Source organism: Haplochromis burtoni, unplaced genomic scaffold (genome assembly GCF_018398535.1).
Source record: "Haplochromis burtoni strain Fernald_Lab_line unplaced genomic scaffold, NCSU_Asbu1 Contig_46, whole genome shotgun sequence".
In the NCBI taxonomy this organism is placed as follows: Eukaryota; Metazoa; Chordata; class Actinopteri; order Cichliformes; family Cichlidae; genus Haplochromis; species Haplochromis burtoni.
Genome location: NW_024582407.1, coordinates 971,606 through 984,907, shown reverse-complemented (window position 1 = coordinate 984,907; position 13,302 = coordinate 971,606). Strand labels below are relative to the sequence as shown.

The window sequence follows — 13,302 nt, the reverse complement described above, 5'->3', positions numbered from 1 at the left end:
ATCGTGCCTTTATAGCCTCCACTGTGTACTGCCCTGTTTACACTGTTGCCTTGCCCGGCTGCTTAGCTCTCTGCTCTGGATTTACACTTGTCCTCCCTGTTTGGCAGTAATTCAAACCCTTCTTAAGGGTGGAGGGATTTACACAGTAGCTATTTCTCTGTTTGCATGTGTTGCTTTGAATTGGGCACTGTTTGAGGACATTTGTATGTGGGGTGGGCTAGAGGTAGTTAAGAGGTTTTTTTAAAAAAAAAAGGTAGAAATTGTAGCAACAACAGGAGTGTGTGTGTGTGTGTGTGGGTTCATAGTGTGAATAAACACAGTAGTCATGTCTGTAGAGGGATTTGAGAACTGGGTGCTGCTGTGATCATAAAGGAAAACATGTAAAGAAACAGCTTTCATGCTGATGTTTTGTAGTATTTTGAAGCAGGAGACCAGGTTGAGGGAAGAGTGCCCCCTACAGACCAAAGCCCCATCAGCTACTGCTTCCAAGTTCTTTGATGTTTGATTTAAGGGGCTTAATGCTGTTCTTATCCACACATCACTCTTATCACCTCTTTGCGTAATATGTCCTTTTCTCCCTCTGCCTTTGTCCTCTTTTTAGGTGGAAAACTCAACTCTGAGCTCACAGAGCGCATCCCTGATGGCCCAGAACGCCCAGCTGCAGACCCAGCAGAGCAGTGTGGAAGGAGAGCGTGAAGGAGCGCTGAGGGAGAAAGAGGAGCTGAGAGCTACCTATGAACTGCTGCTGCGCGATCACGAGAAGCTGGCAGCGCTCCACGAGAGGCAGGCAGCCGAATATGAAGCGCTGATCGGGAAGCACGGTGGGCTGAAGACCTCCCACAAGAGCCTGGAACAGCAGCACAGGGACTTGGAGGACAAGTGAGATGTGGTTTAGGAGCTTGGGATGGGCACATGCTCAAGTCTAATTACAGCTTAAGTCTCATTTGTGACTTTAGTTTGTAGTTTGGCCGCCTTTTGCAAGGAAATATGGTCCTGGACCTAATGACATAAGTGTTAAGGTGTGTGTTTGTTTGCGTATGTAGGTACAAACAGCTCTTGCAGAGAAAGGGGGAGCTGGAGGAGCTGGAGAAGAATCTGAAGGAGCAGCAGGAAAAGATGGCCCTGGAGAATCAGACCCACCAAGCTACAGCTGACCAGTACAAACTGCTCAAAGAGGAAAATGATAGGTCAGCTCAACCTTTTTTCCATAACCTTAAACATTATGCTCACATTAGCACTAATTTATCAAAGGGACTGAATTAAATCAATGAGGCCGTATACCAAGGAGTCGATTTTCTCTCTCCTCAGGTTGAATAGCACCTATCGTCAGCTCTTGAAGGACAATGAAAATCTCCAGCTGGACCATAAAAACCTAAAGAGCCAGTTGAACAGTGCAAAGCTGGACCAAACCAAGCTGGAGGCTGAGTTTTCTAAACTGAAGGAGCAGTACCAGCAGCTGGACATCACCTCCACCAAGCTAACCAACCAGTGTGAGGTAATGAGTCTCTCTTCTCTTCCCTTCAGGTTTTTCTCATGGTGTCTACCTTTTTAATGTATCATATTTCAAAACACTGCTTCTAAAGCCAAATATGAATGTATCTGTCTATGTTTGTGTTAGTTGTTGAGCCAGCTGAAGGGAAACTTGGAGGAAGAGAACCGTCACCTGTTAGATCAAATCCAGACTTTGATGTTACAAAATCGCACACTGCTGGAGCAGACCATGGAGAGCAAGGACCTGTTCCACGTAGAGCAAAGACAATACATGTAAAACTCACAAAGAAATATGCCAGAACCATGTATCTGTGTTTGTAAATGCAAATATGCTGCCTTTATGTTTAGAGTGTATGCATTCTTGTCTGCTTTTACTGTGCTTTTATCTTCTCATTGTCCAACCTTCAGAGATAAGCTGAACGAGCTGAGGAGGCAGAAGGAGAAGTTGGAGGAGAAGATCATGGACCAGTACAAGTTCTATGACCCTTCACCTCCACGCAGGTGCATAATTTGTTTCCTTTAAATGACATAAAATTGAGTCAAATTGGTAAAGTTCTGCATACATGCTGTCTTGTATTTTGAGATGGAAAAGCAGTGCAGCATCAGGAAGGGAGTGCATCAAATATTTATTACCTGCAGAGCATCATACAGCTGTATAGTGAACATTTTTTTTTCTTAACCCTGATAGTCATTTGGGCTTTTGGCCTAAAATAAAATTTAAAATGCATCTAGCCTTATATATCCTTTATATGATTATGTATTGATTTTTTAAAAATTCTATTTCCTTTTGTTCGTCTGTTATTGAGTGTCTGTCTCATCTCTGCTTTACAGGCGCGGCAACTGGATTACTCTAAAGATGAAGAAGCTGATCAAGCCGAAGAGCCGGGACAGGATCCGGTCTCTCACACTGACTCCATCTCGATCAGAGTTTGGAGACAGTTTTCTGATGTTTCCCCAGGACAGCCAGGACAGCTCATCCATAGGCTCGGGCACCAACTCGCTAGATGACACGCTCTCACACATGAGCAGCAGTGAGTCTGTTATAGTTTCAACCATCACTGAAGGAACTTCTTTTAATGTGTTCACAATATTTTTTTTTGTTACAAAGAGAAGGGAAACTCTTAAAATACTGTTTTGTAGTACACACAGAATTAGTGAAACATTTGCTAACAGCTTTAATTTGATGCTGAACTTTCTTCACTGACACATAATGGTCTACTTTGTGAGTGTGGCTTTGTATGCCTGAGTGACTGAATGGGTCTTCCCTCCTAACTGCTCCTTTGCTTCTTTATATCTCTCTGCAAAGGGAGGAGAGGGCAGCAGTCTCATGCCCAAGTGCAGGGTTCCTCCAATGGTATGCTGCGGATGGGGAGGGTGGGAGGGGTTTGTGACCCGACTGTCACGTCTTTCAGGGCATGTTTTTGTGAGTCCATTGTCCATATCACTCAGCTGTCATAGACATTACGGCTGAGCTGTGCAGGCTGACTCTTGACCTCAGACCTGGTTAAAGATGCAGAAGCATTTCTTGTGTTTGAAACAAATTGAGGTGCACTCAGTCAGCTGTTACCAATGCTATTAAACTCAATCACTGAAGAATAGTACTATTTTATGTAGTTACTGGCAACATTTTCAAGGGGATGTCCACAATTTCTGAAGAAAAGTCGCTGTAACACTTTCGCTTCGTGTCACTGGAGTCATTGTCATTTGCTAAGCTGTAAGATTTAATATCTTGGAATTTGCAGAATAATTTGGACTACATCTATGTTGCCAGCATACTCGCTCAAGGTCGAGCTGAATCAAGTGCACCTCATGGTTTAAATATTGGAAAAAAAAAAATCTAATCCCAAGATGCTTTGCTCTCAGGTAACCTGTCGATCTGTTCAGCTCACTCGTAAATAAGAAACGTCCTGTATCATAGCATCGTAGATATTAAAAGGTGCAATGTGTTGCCTGGTTATCGCGACCTGGCTTGGTTGGTTGTTTTCAGTTGTACTGACATTAACTGTAATCTCCAAGAAACAACTAAGCCACATTTCTGCTATGTAGCACAAAGTTGTCAGTTAGTGTAATGAGTCTGTTTTTCACAACACACAAGATAAGAGGTAAGACAAAGAGAACGTAGCCTTTAACAACCATGTAGTAACATTTGCTAAAACACTTGCGTACAGTACAGAAATGACACAGTCCAGTGTGCTGGAACAGCAGCTATAAACCTCTCATTCTTTGAGGTTCTTGGGAAAGTCTTTGCTGGAAACACTGTAGTGCTATTTTTTTGCTGTTAACCTGCCCCTTCTTGTTCTCCTGATTGCACCCTTTAATAATTTTCATCTTGTCGTCTCATCTAGGTGTGGAATGTGTTGTGTTGTGTACAGAATGTAATGCCTGGAAATAAGTTGAGAATGTAATATACAGTGGTCAAAACCATTAACATGAGAATGTGCGGATGATGCTGATTGTGTGCAGGAGACGGTGTGTGTTTTGCATAATGTGTGTCTGTTTTTCTATTGTTTACACAATGTAGTTTTATACAAAAGCCTGCCCTTAAATACAGAACATATAGAAAGTCAGTGGAAGGCATTTCAGTCCATCCAAAGGGCATCCAATAATGTGTGTGTGTATATTTTTAATAATATGGAGAGAATTTGTATAGATTGAAATACCTTACACTTGACTAACCATCTAATAGGCTCTCTAATATTATAATCCACATGTTTTTAAAGTCATATATTATAGTTGTTGTTGTGTCTGTTGCAGTGTTGTCTGTTGTCCAGTTAAGGTGTCCAGGAGCTCAGCTCTCTCTCCCCTGGTTCTGTTTGTGACAACATTAACCACATCCCTCTGTTCTGCCCTTCTTTTCTTTCTTTTATTTTGCTTTTCCTTCACCTCCCTCCTGGTCTTACTCTGTCGCTCTCTTCCCTCCCTACCTGTCTGTCTCTGGCTGTGATCGGACAGCTATAAAAAGGTTGCCTTTCATGAGGAACAGATCCAAGGACAAAGACAAGGCCAAGGCCATCTACCGGCGCTCCATGTGTAAGATCTCTGTTAGCTGCCACGCTAGCCTTCATCTGCCTCCTCTCCCTCCTCTTGTCGCGCTAGGAGAAACAAAGGAGGAGCAGTCACTGATGTCAGGGTGGCGGCGGTGAGGGACTTCAGTTTTCAGTCACATCTGCAGAATTCAGTGTTTAAAACTCCAGAGTTTTATCATCCATGTTTTAGAGATGTCCGCAAAGGACCTACCAGAGGATCAATTTTTAAATTCTTTATAGAATTTATCCCATCCCCCTGCCGCTCTGCTATACCTGGTGACATCAGTGACTTATCCTTAAAATTTTTTCCTAGTAATCCCCACCCATCCCATCACTTCTGCCGCCATGTCTGCCGCCGCCACTTTCTCCTGTAGAGTATCTTCCAAGTCTTTACTCACTTTACTCTCACTATTTGCAGATGAATGATTAACACAACCTTAACACTAACTTTAGTGTTTGTTAGGGCTAAACTATAGGAACAGTGGTGATTAATTTTTTTCTGTTGTCCTTTGTTTGATTTTCACCTCTGGACCAAAACCATGTCATTTGGTCACTTACAGTAATGTGCAATGGGCAGCTTTCTTGTGTGCTTTGTGGTTTTAGTGTGTGTGTGTGTGTGTGTGTGTGTGTGTGTGTGTGTGTGTGTGTGTGTGTGTGTGTGTGTGTGTGTGTTCAGGTGAGACAGCGGGAAAGACTGTGGGTTTGCCTTTCATGCGCCTGAGAAATGTGTGCTCCCGTCTTTGATTACAGCATGACAAAGAAAACCACTAAGTGCTTGATCATCGCTCGCACTCACCATGGAGGACTTGAAATGGAGCCTTTATTCTGTCTCTCTCCCTCAGTCTGTCTGTCTCTCTTCTGTCAGCGTGCTGCATTTCAGATCTTATTCTGCTGACATGGGCTTGCCTCGCTCTGATTTATTTATTTTTGTGTGTGTGTGTGTGTGTGTGTGTGTGTGCACAGCACCACCGCCGTCGCTCAGAGCAGCTTTGCATGTTTCCATGCTTCTTCTTCGCTGTCGGCTCAGTAATCAAAGTGCATAGAGACGGTCAGGGATGTCAAAAAGTGTCTGGCTGTGACCGACCGTGCACTTTGGTTGATATGTTGTTGGCTTTTAAAATATTATTATTATAATGCTGTATGCCTGCAAGTACATTGAGTTTTAAAAGGCTTGGACCTGTTATTCTATAGCATGAATTTATTATTGAATATTGACTTATATCCAGTGATAATTATAGTCTAGATCTGCCCTGTCAGAGTCCTTCGAGAAGCAAGTCTCAGCACTGGGTAGCCATTTTGAAAAGCCTCTGTACAGATGTTTATTGCTATCATCTAAATGAAAGCCGAGAGAAGTTATAGTTCCGTCTGTGCACAGTTTCACAACGTTACAGCTTTGCTAATGGCTCAGTGCTGACACAACTTCTCACATGATCTGTGCTCTTCTCGTTTCAGCACAGCCAATTCATGATACAGTATTACAGCGCATCTTTGCTAAGATAATGAAAATGAGATGTGCTTTTCTTATATGAAACTTAAACATGATTGGATAATGTATTTTCCATTTTGTCAGTTGATTGGCTCTGCTGGGGCAGCAGCGGGATAACCGCCACCTTTGCTTTTACAGAATCCTTTTAGATTATTGAAGGATTCTTTGAGGCCACGTCTGTTTCCTGTAATGTCTCTAGCCACATTCCCAATGGTAACTTAGCCTTTGTCTCCAAGAGGGACCTAGATGAGTGTCCTGTGTACGAAAAAAAGTTGTAAAAAATCTTTGCAAGGTTGTTCTTCCATCGTAAGCATATTTTAGCGACCAGTTTCTCTGATTTTAGTTTGCCTTTAAAGTCTAGATGGATTAAATTGAGACTTCTTTAAGATAAAATGGCTATAAATCCTGAGCCATTACTTGAGGTAAGATTATATGTATTAAAATGTCTAATCTCAGTTTTTTTTCTTCATGCCAACCCATCCATCCTAGCTATGAATGACCTGCTTCAGACCATGGCAATGGCAGGCGGTCCTGAGGCTCAGTGGGCGGGCAGCAGTGAGAATCTAGACGGGGCTGAAGCCGGAGATGCCAACATGACGGGCAGCAGCAGGCGCAGCGGGCAGCGCATGAAGGAACTCGCCTTTTCCACCAATGCCATTGATTGTGCCACCCTCACCCTGCCTAGTTCAAGTCACAGTAGAGCCAAGCACAGGCTTCAGGTCAAAGGTCAGGATGCCTGTTTGTGGAAATACATTGTGTTAATTTCCTCATTGCATTTAGTTGATAAAATTTGTTCAGAACAGAGTGAAAAGAAGCCGTAGCATGACTGCACCCTTTATCTCAACAGACAATGCCTCCTGCGAGGATGTCGCCGGCTCATTGGATGATCCCAAGAGTCAAGGTAGAGTAAAGCTTCACACGACATCAGCACGAAACTGTGTCAAAGAAAAGCGCCTGCAGTCTCTCAGCACCAGGCTGGAATCTAACGGCCCCTTAAACAAGAAATGAGGGGGGGAAAAACAGGTCATGTCCTCAGGAGTCCCACTGATAATCTTTGGGCTGCCTTCCTGCACTTTGATTAAGCTTGATTTAGAGTTAGATGGGAGCAAAAGAGACGGGGAGAGGGAGACAGATCAGCCTTTGCTGAAAGCAGGATTGACTTTAATACAGGCGCTATGGTGTTATCCAGGGCAGTTAATCTGGATCCAGGCAACACTTGATCAGGTCTGTGTCGCTTTAATGTAGATGACCCAGTTGCAAAACAGCCACAAAACTACTGGCACACATTCCTTAAGTTAGGTCTACAGACAGATTTCTCTTGTTGTGCTTAAGTGCTGCAAACATCTGCACTTTTGATGGTCAATAAACTGGTTCCACAGGATATTGTTCCCAGAATGAGAGAGGGAGAGAGACTATAGTGAGACTCATTTCCCACCTCATCACTGTAATGGTTGAAGGACGCCCAGTCTCACTCACACACCGGATGTTGCTCAGAATGTATGAGCCATTAGGTCATCGGATGTTGTAGACACTAATGGTAGTTTGAGACGTGTATTGATTTTTTCCCCCTCCCCCAGACTCTGTAAAAAAAATTTGTTTCCATCTGCGTTTCATTAAACTTTATTATTTTTGAGCAGTATTGAGTTGTCATGTTACCCTTTAGGTGTGTTGCATTGTATTTTTTTTGTTTGTTATCAGGGCCACAGAGGTATATGTCTCCCTGCCATTTGAATCGTTGTGCTGTTGGTCTGAGCGCTGTGTGCAGAGTGTCCTGTAGCATCTGTAGTAAGTGACAGTTACTCGGGACTGAGGATCACTGTGGGGCCACAAGCAATCCGCTGGTTTCTGACTCTGATACTGATCTGTAACACTGGGGTTGATTTGAAATTCTAATTTGGTGTCAAGCATGTCGTGAAAACCGGTTTGAGATGATTTCACGGTCACTGGTTTTCAGTTGGGGCTGTCCCTGTCAGCACTGGAAAGAGCAAGTTCATGTTGTCTTCACACCTTTCCTTTTACTCTTTGTCTTCCTTCTCAGTTCCTAACATGGCCTGTCATTTCCTCTTTAATTACTAACAGACTCACACTTGTATCATCAGTCACTTCCCCTTTATTGGTGGGAAATCGTTCCTTATATTTGGGTGTCCCTGCCCTCTCTGTCAGTAGTTCCTTTGTTTATTGAATGGACATATTGGGGCTGCAGCCTGGCATTGAGCCACCTTTCCTGTCCCTCTGCCTGGCATGTGCCATCTGCTCCCCCAGCAGGAGACGTTCTGTCAGGGTGTTGGCGTCCGTATACGTGTTACTCCTCGCGTTGGTGCATGTTGGTGTGGATACATGTAAGCGTGTACAGATATAAATCCTAACTGTGAATGTATGTGTGCATGTGTCTTACCTCTCGTCCCTTACCCAGCCGCCAGACCCTCCAGTCTTCATAGCAACAGGACCACCAGTAGTAATAGTAACAATAACTCCCACCTCACTTCTCCTCTGGAGGGCAAAGGTATGCTCCTCCTTTCCTCTTCCTCTGCTCCTATCCACTTGTTACTCTTGTCTTCTTCTTTTGCTCCCTTTCATCTCGTTTCTCTCATCATTTCTCAAAAAATTAATTTTTTTTTCTCGCGCAAAAATGTGATCAAGTTGGTTTGGTTCAACTTTAAGCCGTTCTCTTTTCTTCATTGGGTAGAAAGCAATAAGTCATGATGGTAATAAAATTAGATCTGAGTTAAATTATGAGATTGTTTTTTCAATATAATGCTTTTTAAATTGCATGGTGTGTTCTGAAAGTGTGGGGTAGTCTGATCACTACTAATGCAATCAGAAATCTTGTAATCCATGCCTCCCCTCGTCCTGCAGGCACATTGAACGGCAGTCTGAGCAGGCCTCACAGCGAGAGCAGCGGTGAGTTCAGCCTGAGTCTGGACCAGGAGGTGTGGTCCAGCAGCGGCAGCAGCCCCGTCCAGCAGCCCACCTCCTCACGCTCCTCCCACCAGAGCCCCCTGCAGCTGCGCAGATCTCTTGACCCATCCGCCGCCGTGGGCAGCGCGGTCCAATCCCAGATCAGGAAGACGGGATCCCCAGGGAACGAGGTGCTTTCCCTGCAGCAGTTCCTGGATGAGGGTATTGATCCTGCAGAGGTGAGGCCTGAAATTCTGCTATAAGTGCTGTTCTTAGATTTATTGGATTACAGCCTACATATGAAGTGGACTAAAATCGAACATGTTCTTCTTTATTAGTCAGTTCAGATAACGTTTGGAGTTGGACGTGAATTGTTTCCATTGTTATTTGTTCTGTCCTTAATGCTGTTTGCTGTCTTTTGTAGTCTGGCAGTCAGGAGAACCTCACTGTAGACTCTCCTCGCCTCTCCTCCACCTCTGAGCACGGCCAGAAAGAACGCACTGTCACAAAGGGCCGGGGCATACTGCGCTCGTCCAGCGGGAAGGCAGCAGCAGTCAGCGCTGACCGGCCTCCGAGGTCTTCCGGACAACCAGGACGCCCTTCCCTGCGGAAGGCCGAGAGCACACGGGTGAAAGGCTCCGCCCCGATCCGCGCCAGCCTGTCTTCACAGGGCAAAGCGACCTCTGTCTCCGAACGGCTCGATTCAGCCTCCTCCACCCTGCCCCGGGCCAGCAGTGTCATCTCCACTGCTGAAGGTACCACACGGCGTACCAGCATCCACGACCTGCTGTCCAAGGACAACCGGCAGCCCGTTTCGGTTGACGCTCCTGCCGCTGCTGCTTCCACCAGGGCTGGGCTACGCTCGCAGCCCACACCCAGTGAGTACCACCCCAACAGCACCAACCTTAAGGGACCCCTCACCACCATCACCCCCATGCCCAAGTCAGTCAGCTTACCTTGCAATAGCTCGGAGGACCCCGACCTCTCCACCCTTGAGTCTTTCCTCGGCCCTTCCTTCACTGTAGAATCTGTATTCATGGACTCCATCTTTAGTGAGTCAGCAGACAAAAACCTCCCCTTCCTTTCTCTTAACCCCACCTTAGTCAGCAACATCAGCGGGCCTCCTGTTACAAATAAGACCCACCCTCCTCCTGTGCCACATCACATTCGCACCCAAAACCAGACCCCCCACAGCCAATCAAACGGCCAGGTGAGATCCAGCGAGGGTGTGGATCAGAGTTGTGTAAATAATCCGGATCAGTCACTGAGCCCAGAGGAGAGGGAGTCTCTGTGGTACGAGTACGGCTGTATCTAAATGACGGGGAGGTTTCTGGTTTGCTGATTTTAATACTTGACTTGAAGAGGGAGGAACAAAAGGATGGATAAAGAGCAAAGCCATTTCCTCTGCATGTATTTGTCAGAGTACTGTCTGTCTCTGTGTGGTGTATGTGGGTCATTTTTCCCTGTTTGCTATGGTGCTGATTGGTGACTTTACTTTCATTTTTAATATTTTTTTAACCCCCATTTTCTTTTCTACAATGCGGGACTTTGACTGTTCTTCCGTCCAATACCCTTTCACACATTATTTTTACCTCATCATATAAGTTTTACCTGGCTAACAATATACTATTATCTGCTGCAGTGAGGTGATACATTTTATCTTGGGAATGAGAAGAAATAGAGAATTATCTAAAGCTTTCATGTGAGGCCAGAACACACCGAGCAAGTCGGTTCAAGTCACACCAGGAATCATAAAAACAGCAGGAAAAGCTTTTTTTTTTTTTTTAATAATGAGCATAATGAGCAAAGCATTCTGGGGCAATTTCTACATAGTAAAGTCAGATAATAGGTTCACTTTGCATTTTCTGTTTATTATGGTGATTCTTGGCAAGTCCCACTTTTCACCTCCTAAATTGCATGGCTTTGTTTTGTCTGTTTGACCTGAAACTTTCATTTGGATTGCTGTGATCAAAATGGTTTTCATCAGTTTGTTTCTTATGATGGTGTGTGCTGTTTGTTTTTTACATTTGATATCTTTTCTGTTTTTCTTTGCTGTGTACACGTTCACTGGAGTGTTTGCTCCCCTCTGCAAATGGATTAATATGATCTGGTGGATCTAAGCTGACCTCCTGGGCTGGTGACAAAATGATGAAGCTTCATTCCCAAAACAATCAGGGCGGCATTTTTAGTTTGAAACGTGAAAGTTGACGGAGAGGACACAGAATACAGCATGGCAATAGTGATTTGGTTTCACGCAGTTTATGATTGTTTGGGGGTATTTTAATTATTTTTTTTAGAACGTGGAGTTGATACTGTAAGTTGATTCATTTGAGGTTGTTTTGTGAATGAAGCGAACATCATTCCTTTTGGTATTTTCTCCTGACACGCCACAAGTTGGATAACTTGAGGTGATATTTGAGACTGACCTATCTTGTATAGACTGCTATCATTAAGTTATAATCAAAGACGAGCACTACATGTTGTGCCAATACTAGTTGAACTGCCTGTATCTACGTCCTTATTTATTTCTGCTTTTGTACTCTTTAGTTGCTGTTTTGAAGTTGCTATATTGTATTTATCTTGATTCAAAGTATCCGCAGGTATGAAGTAAATGAAAATGGTGTGTCATCACTCTGCAGATGTAACATAAGCGTTGCCTTTGTCCTACAGATGTGGAGGGCAGAAAGTCTAAAAGCAGGAGCGGGGAGCCGCAGCAAAGCTGCTAAACCCTGTCCCCCCCACCCTCGTCTGTCTGCTACCATGCTGTGAGCGCGTGGTGAGTGAGCGAGCGGGAGGAAAAGGGGGTGGGGGGGTGGGGAGGGTGGGGTCAGTCTTGTCTCCATGGGAACCTAAAACATGGTGTAACAGATGTCGTCCATCCTGCTGTGCGCTTGCTTTCCCCTGCTTCTCTAAGCTGTTACCCCTCTCCCTCACTGTCCTGTCCATCCCCTCACTGTCACTGTGGTGCCAAACGCCTGTTCAAGGAGCCTGATGAGACCCGTCTGCATGGCATATGGGCCATTTTACCGTGTAGCTCTCAGTGTATGCTGCTTTCCCCCCCCCCCCCCCCCCCCCTTTTTTTTTTTTTAACCCAGGACACTTCAGTAGAGAAAAGTGGCTTCCTTCTCTGTTTTCTTCTTTCTTCCTTGAATCAAGGAAACAACTTAAAATTATTAGAAAATGTTACAGTGACAGTTTTTATTTGTTTTCTTTCCACTAAGACTCCGATGGCAGATTGCACTGCCACGTGTCCTTCAGTGTGACGGACAGTTAGACATGCACTAGTCTCTGTGGACTAAAATTAAAGTGCCAGTGTTCACACAACAGCCAACAGGGCAACCTTGAACCAGTGAGACAGACCTTCTTCTGCCCAGTGCCATGGTCATAAAACATTTTGTAACTGGGCAGAACGCACAAACAAAGACAACATGAAGCATGTCCGAAGAATCACAATCTGCATGGAGCAATCAGTCAATCATCCCGCTTCCTTTATCCAATCAAAGAGAACAGTGTTCAACGGAAACATGCCAGGATGCCAAATGGACTCCGACAGGAAGCCATGACAGCTTGATTGAGTGAAGGTAGTGTGAGAGAGAAGTAGGGACTTATCATGGGAGTGTTTCAGGTCACCTATAAGGCAGAGACACACCCTGAGAAAAACCCTACATGTAGTTCATCTTCACCCTTCATTTTCATTTCACCAAATGGCACTGAAGCATCTCATTTATCACTTCCATTGCTGCTCTAATCCAGAGAATAACTGTAAAAGCACAGTCTTTACATTCTAAAAAGACACTCCGTAAGGAAGCGTTTAATAAATCTGTCTGAAGTATAGGTGACCTGCGACCTGCCCAGTGCAAACGGAGCATGTGCAGACTTCTGTTGTGTTGAACATGTTGGCAGTGATGAGACCCAGTGTTTTCCTCCTTTTCCACTTTTACATGAATTCATTTGATGTAATTAAAATTCATCAAGACTACCTGTGTGCGCTCGTGGTTTGTGTGTGCATGTGTATATATAGTCGGGGTACTCTGTTATGAGAGTGTAGTCTAATACAACAGCGCTGCAGTGCGAATCGTGTTGGAGTTCTATTTGAGCTACTGTTTATGGTCCTTTCCTTTTTCAAAGGTGAAACACAGCAACTCAAATGTAGTTCTTGCAGTACTTGGTTGTTTATCTTACTGCTGAATTACTCTTGATTTCTGAGTTATTACATTTAAGCAGAATTGGTGTGTGAGTAACTTTACACAGTCAGATTTAAATACCCCAAATATGTATAAAATAGCCAGTGCAATAGCTGGTGTAGTGTAATGTTAATTTGTAACTTTAGTAGATACGCATAGTTAAAAGTTAATGCAGTCTAGTACTGAAGTGCTGCAATAAATTTTACCATCATGATGT

General features: G+C 44.2%; 1 protein-coding gene across 7 annotated transcripts in view; it reads left to right on the top strand.

The window, feature by feature from the left end:
* LOC102310265 (girdin) overlaps positions 1-12,880 on the top strand; it is a 64,387-nt gene extending 51,507 nt beyond the window's left edge. Inside the window, exons 24-39 of one of the 7 annotated variants that reach the window (XR_006054343.1) lie at positions 602-879; positions 1,044-1,187; positions 1,309-1,495; positions 1,619-1,764; positions 1,900-1,992; positions 2,323-2,522; positions 2,798-2,845; positions 4,444-4,521; positions 6,493-6,729; positions 6,851-6,904; positions 7,702-7,788; positions 8,417-8,506; positions 8,860-9,140; positions 9,326-9,779; positions 11,572-11,677; positions 11,997-12,880. Coding sequence is in view for 6 of the 7 variants with exons in the window: in XM_005930576.2 (XP_005930638.1) it covers positions 602-879; positions 1,044-1,187; positions 1,309-1,495; positions 1,619-1,764; positions 1,900-1,992; positions 2,323-2,522; positions 2,798-2,845; positions 4,444-4,521; positions 6,493-6,729; positions 6,851-6,904; positions 7,702-7,788; positions 8,417-8,506; positions 8,860-9,140; positions 9,326-10,216 (2,814 nt within the window). In the remaining variant the exon portion in view is untranslated. Of the gene's footprint in view, positions 1-601; positions 880-1,043; positions 1,188-1,308; positions 1,496-1,618; positions 1,765-1,899; positions 1,993-2,322; positions 2,523-2,797; positions 2,846-4,443; positions 4,522-6,492; positions 6,730-6,850; positions 6,905-7,701; positions 7,789-8,416; positions 8,507-8,859; positions 9,141-9,325; positions 10,696-11,571; positions 11,678-11,996 lie in introns of those variants that run through there. The other 6 variants (XM_005930576.2, XM_005930577.2, XM_005930578.2 and 3 more) reach the window with 6 other exon arrangements.
* Positions 12,881-13,302: the final 422 nt, after the last annotated feature.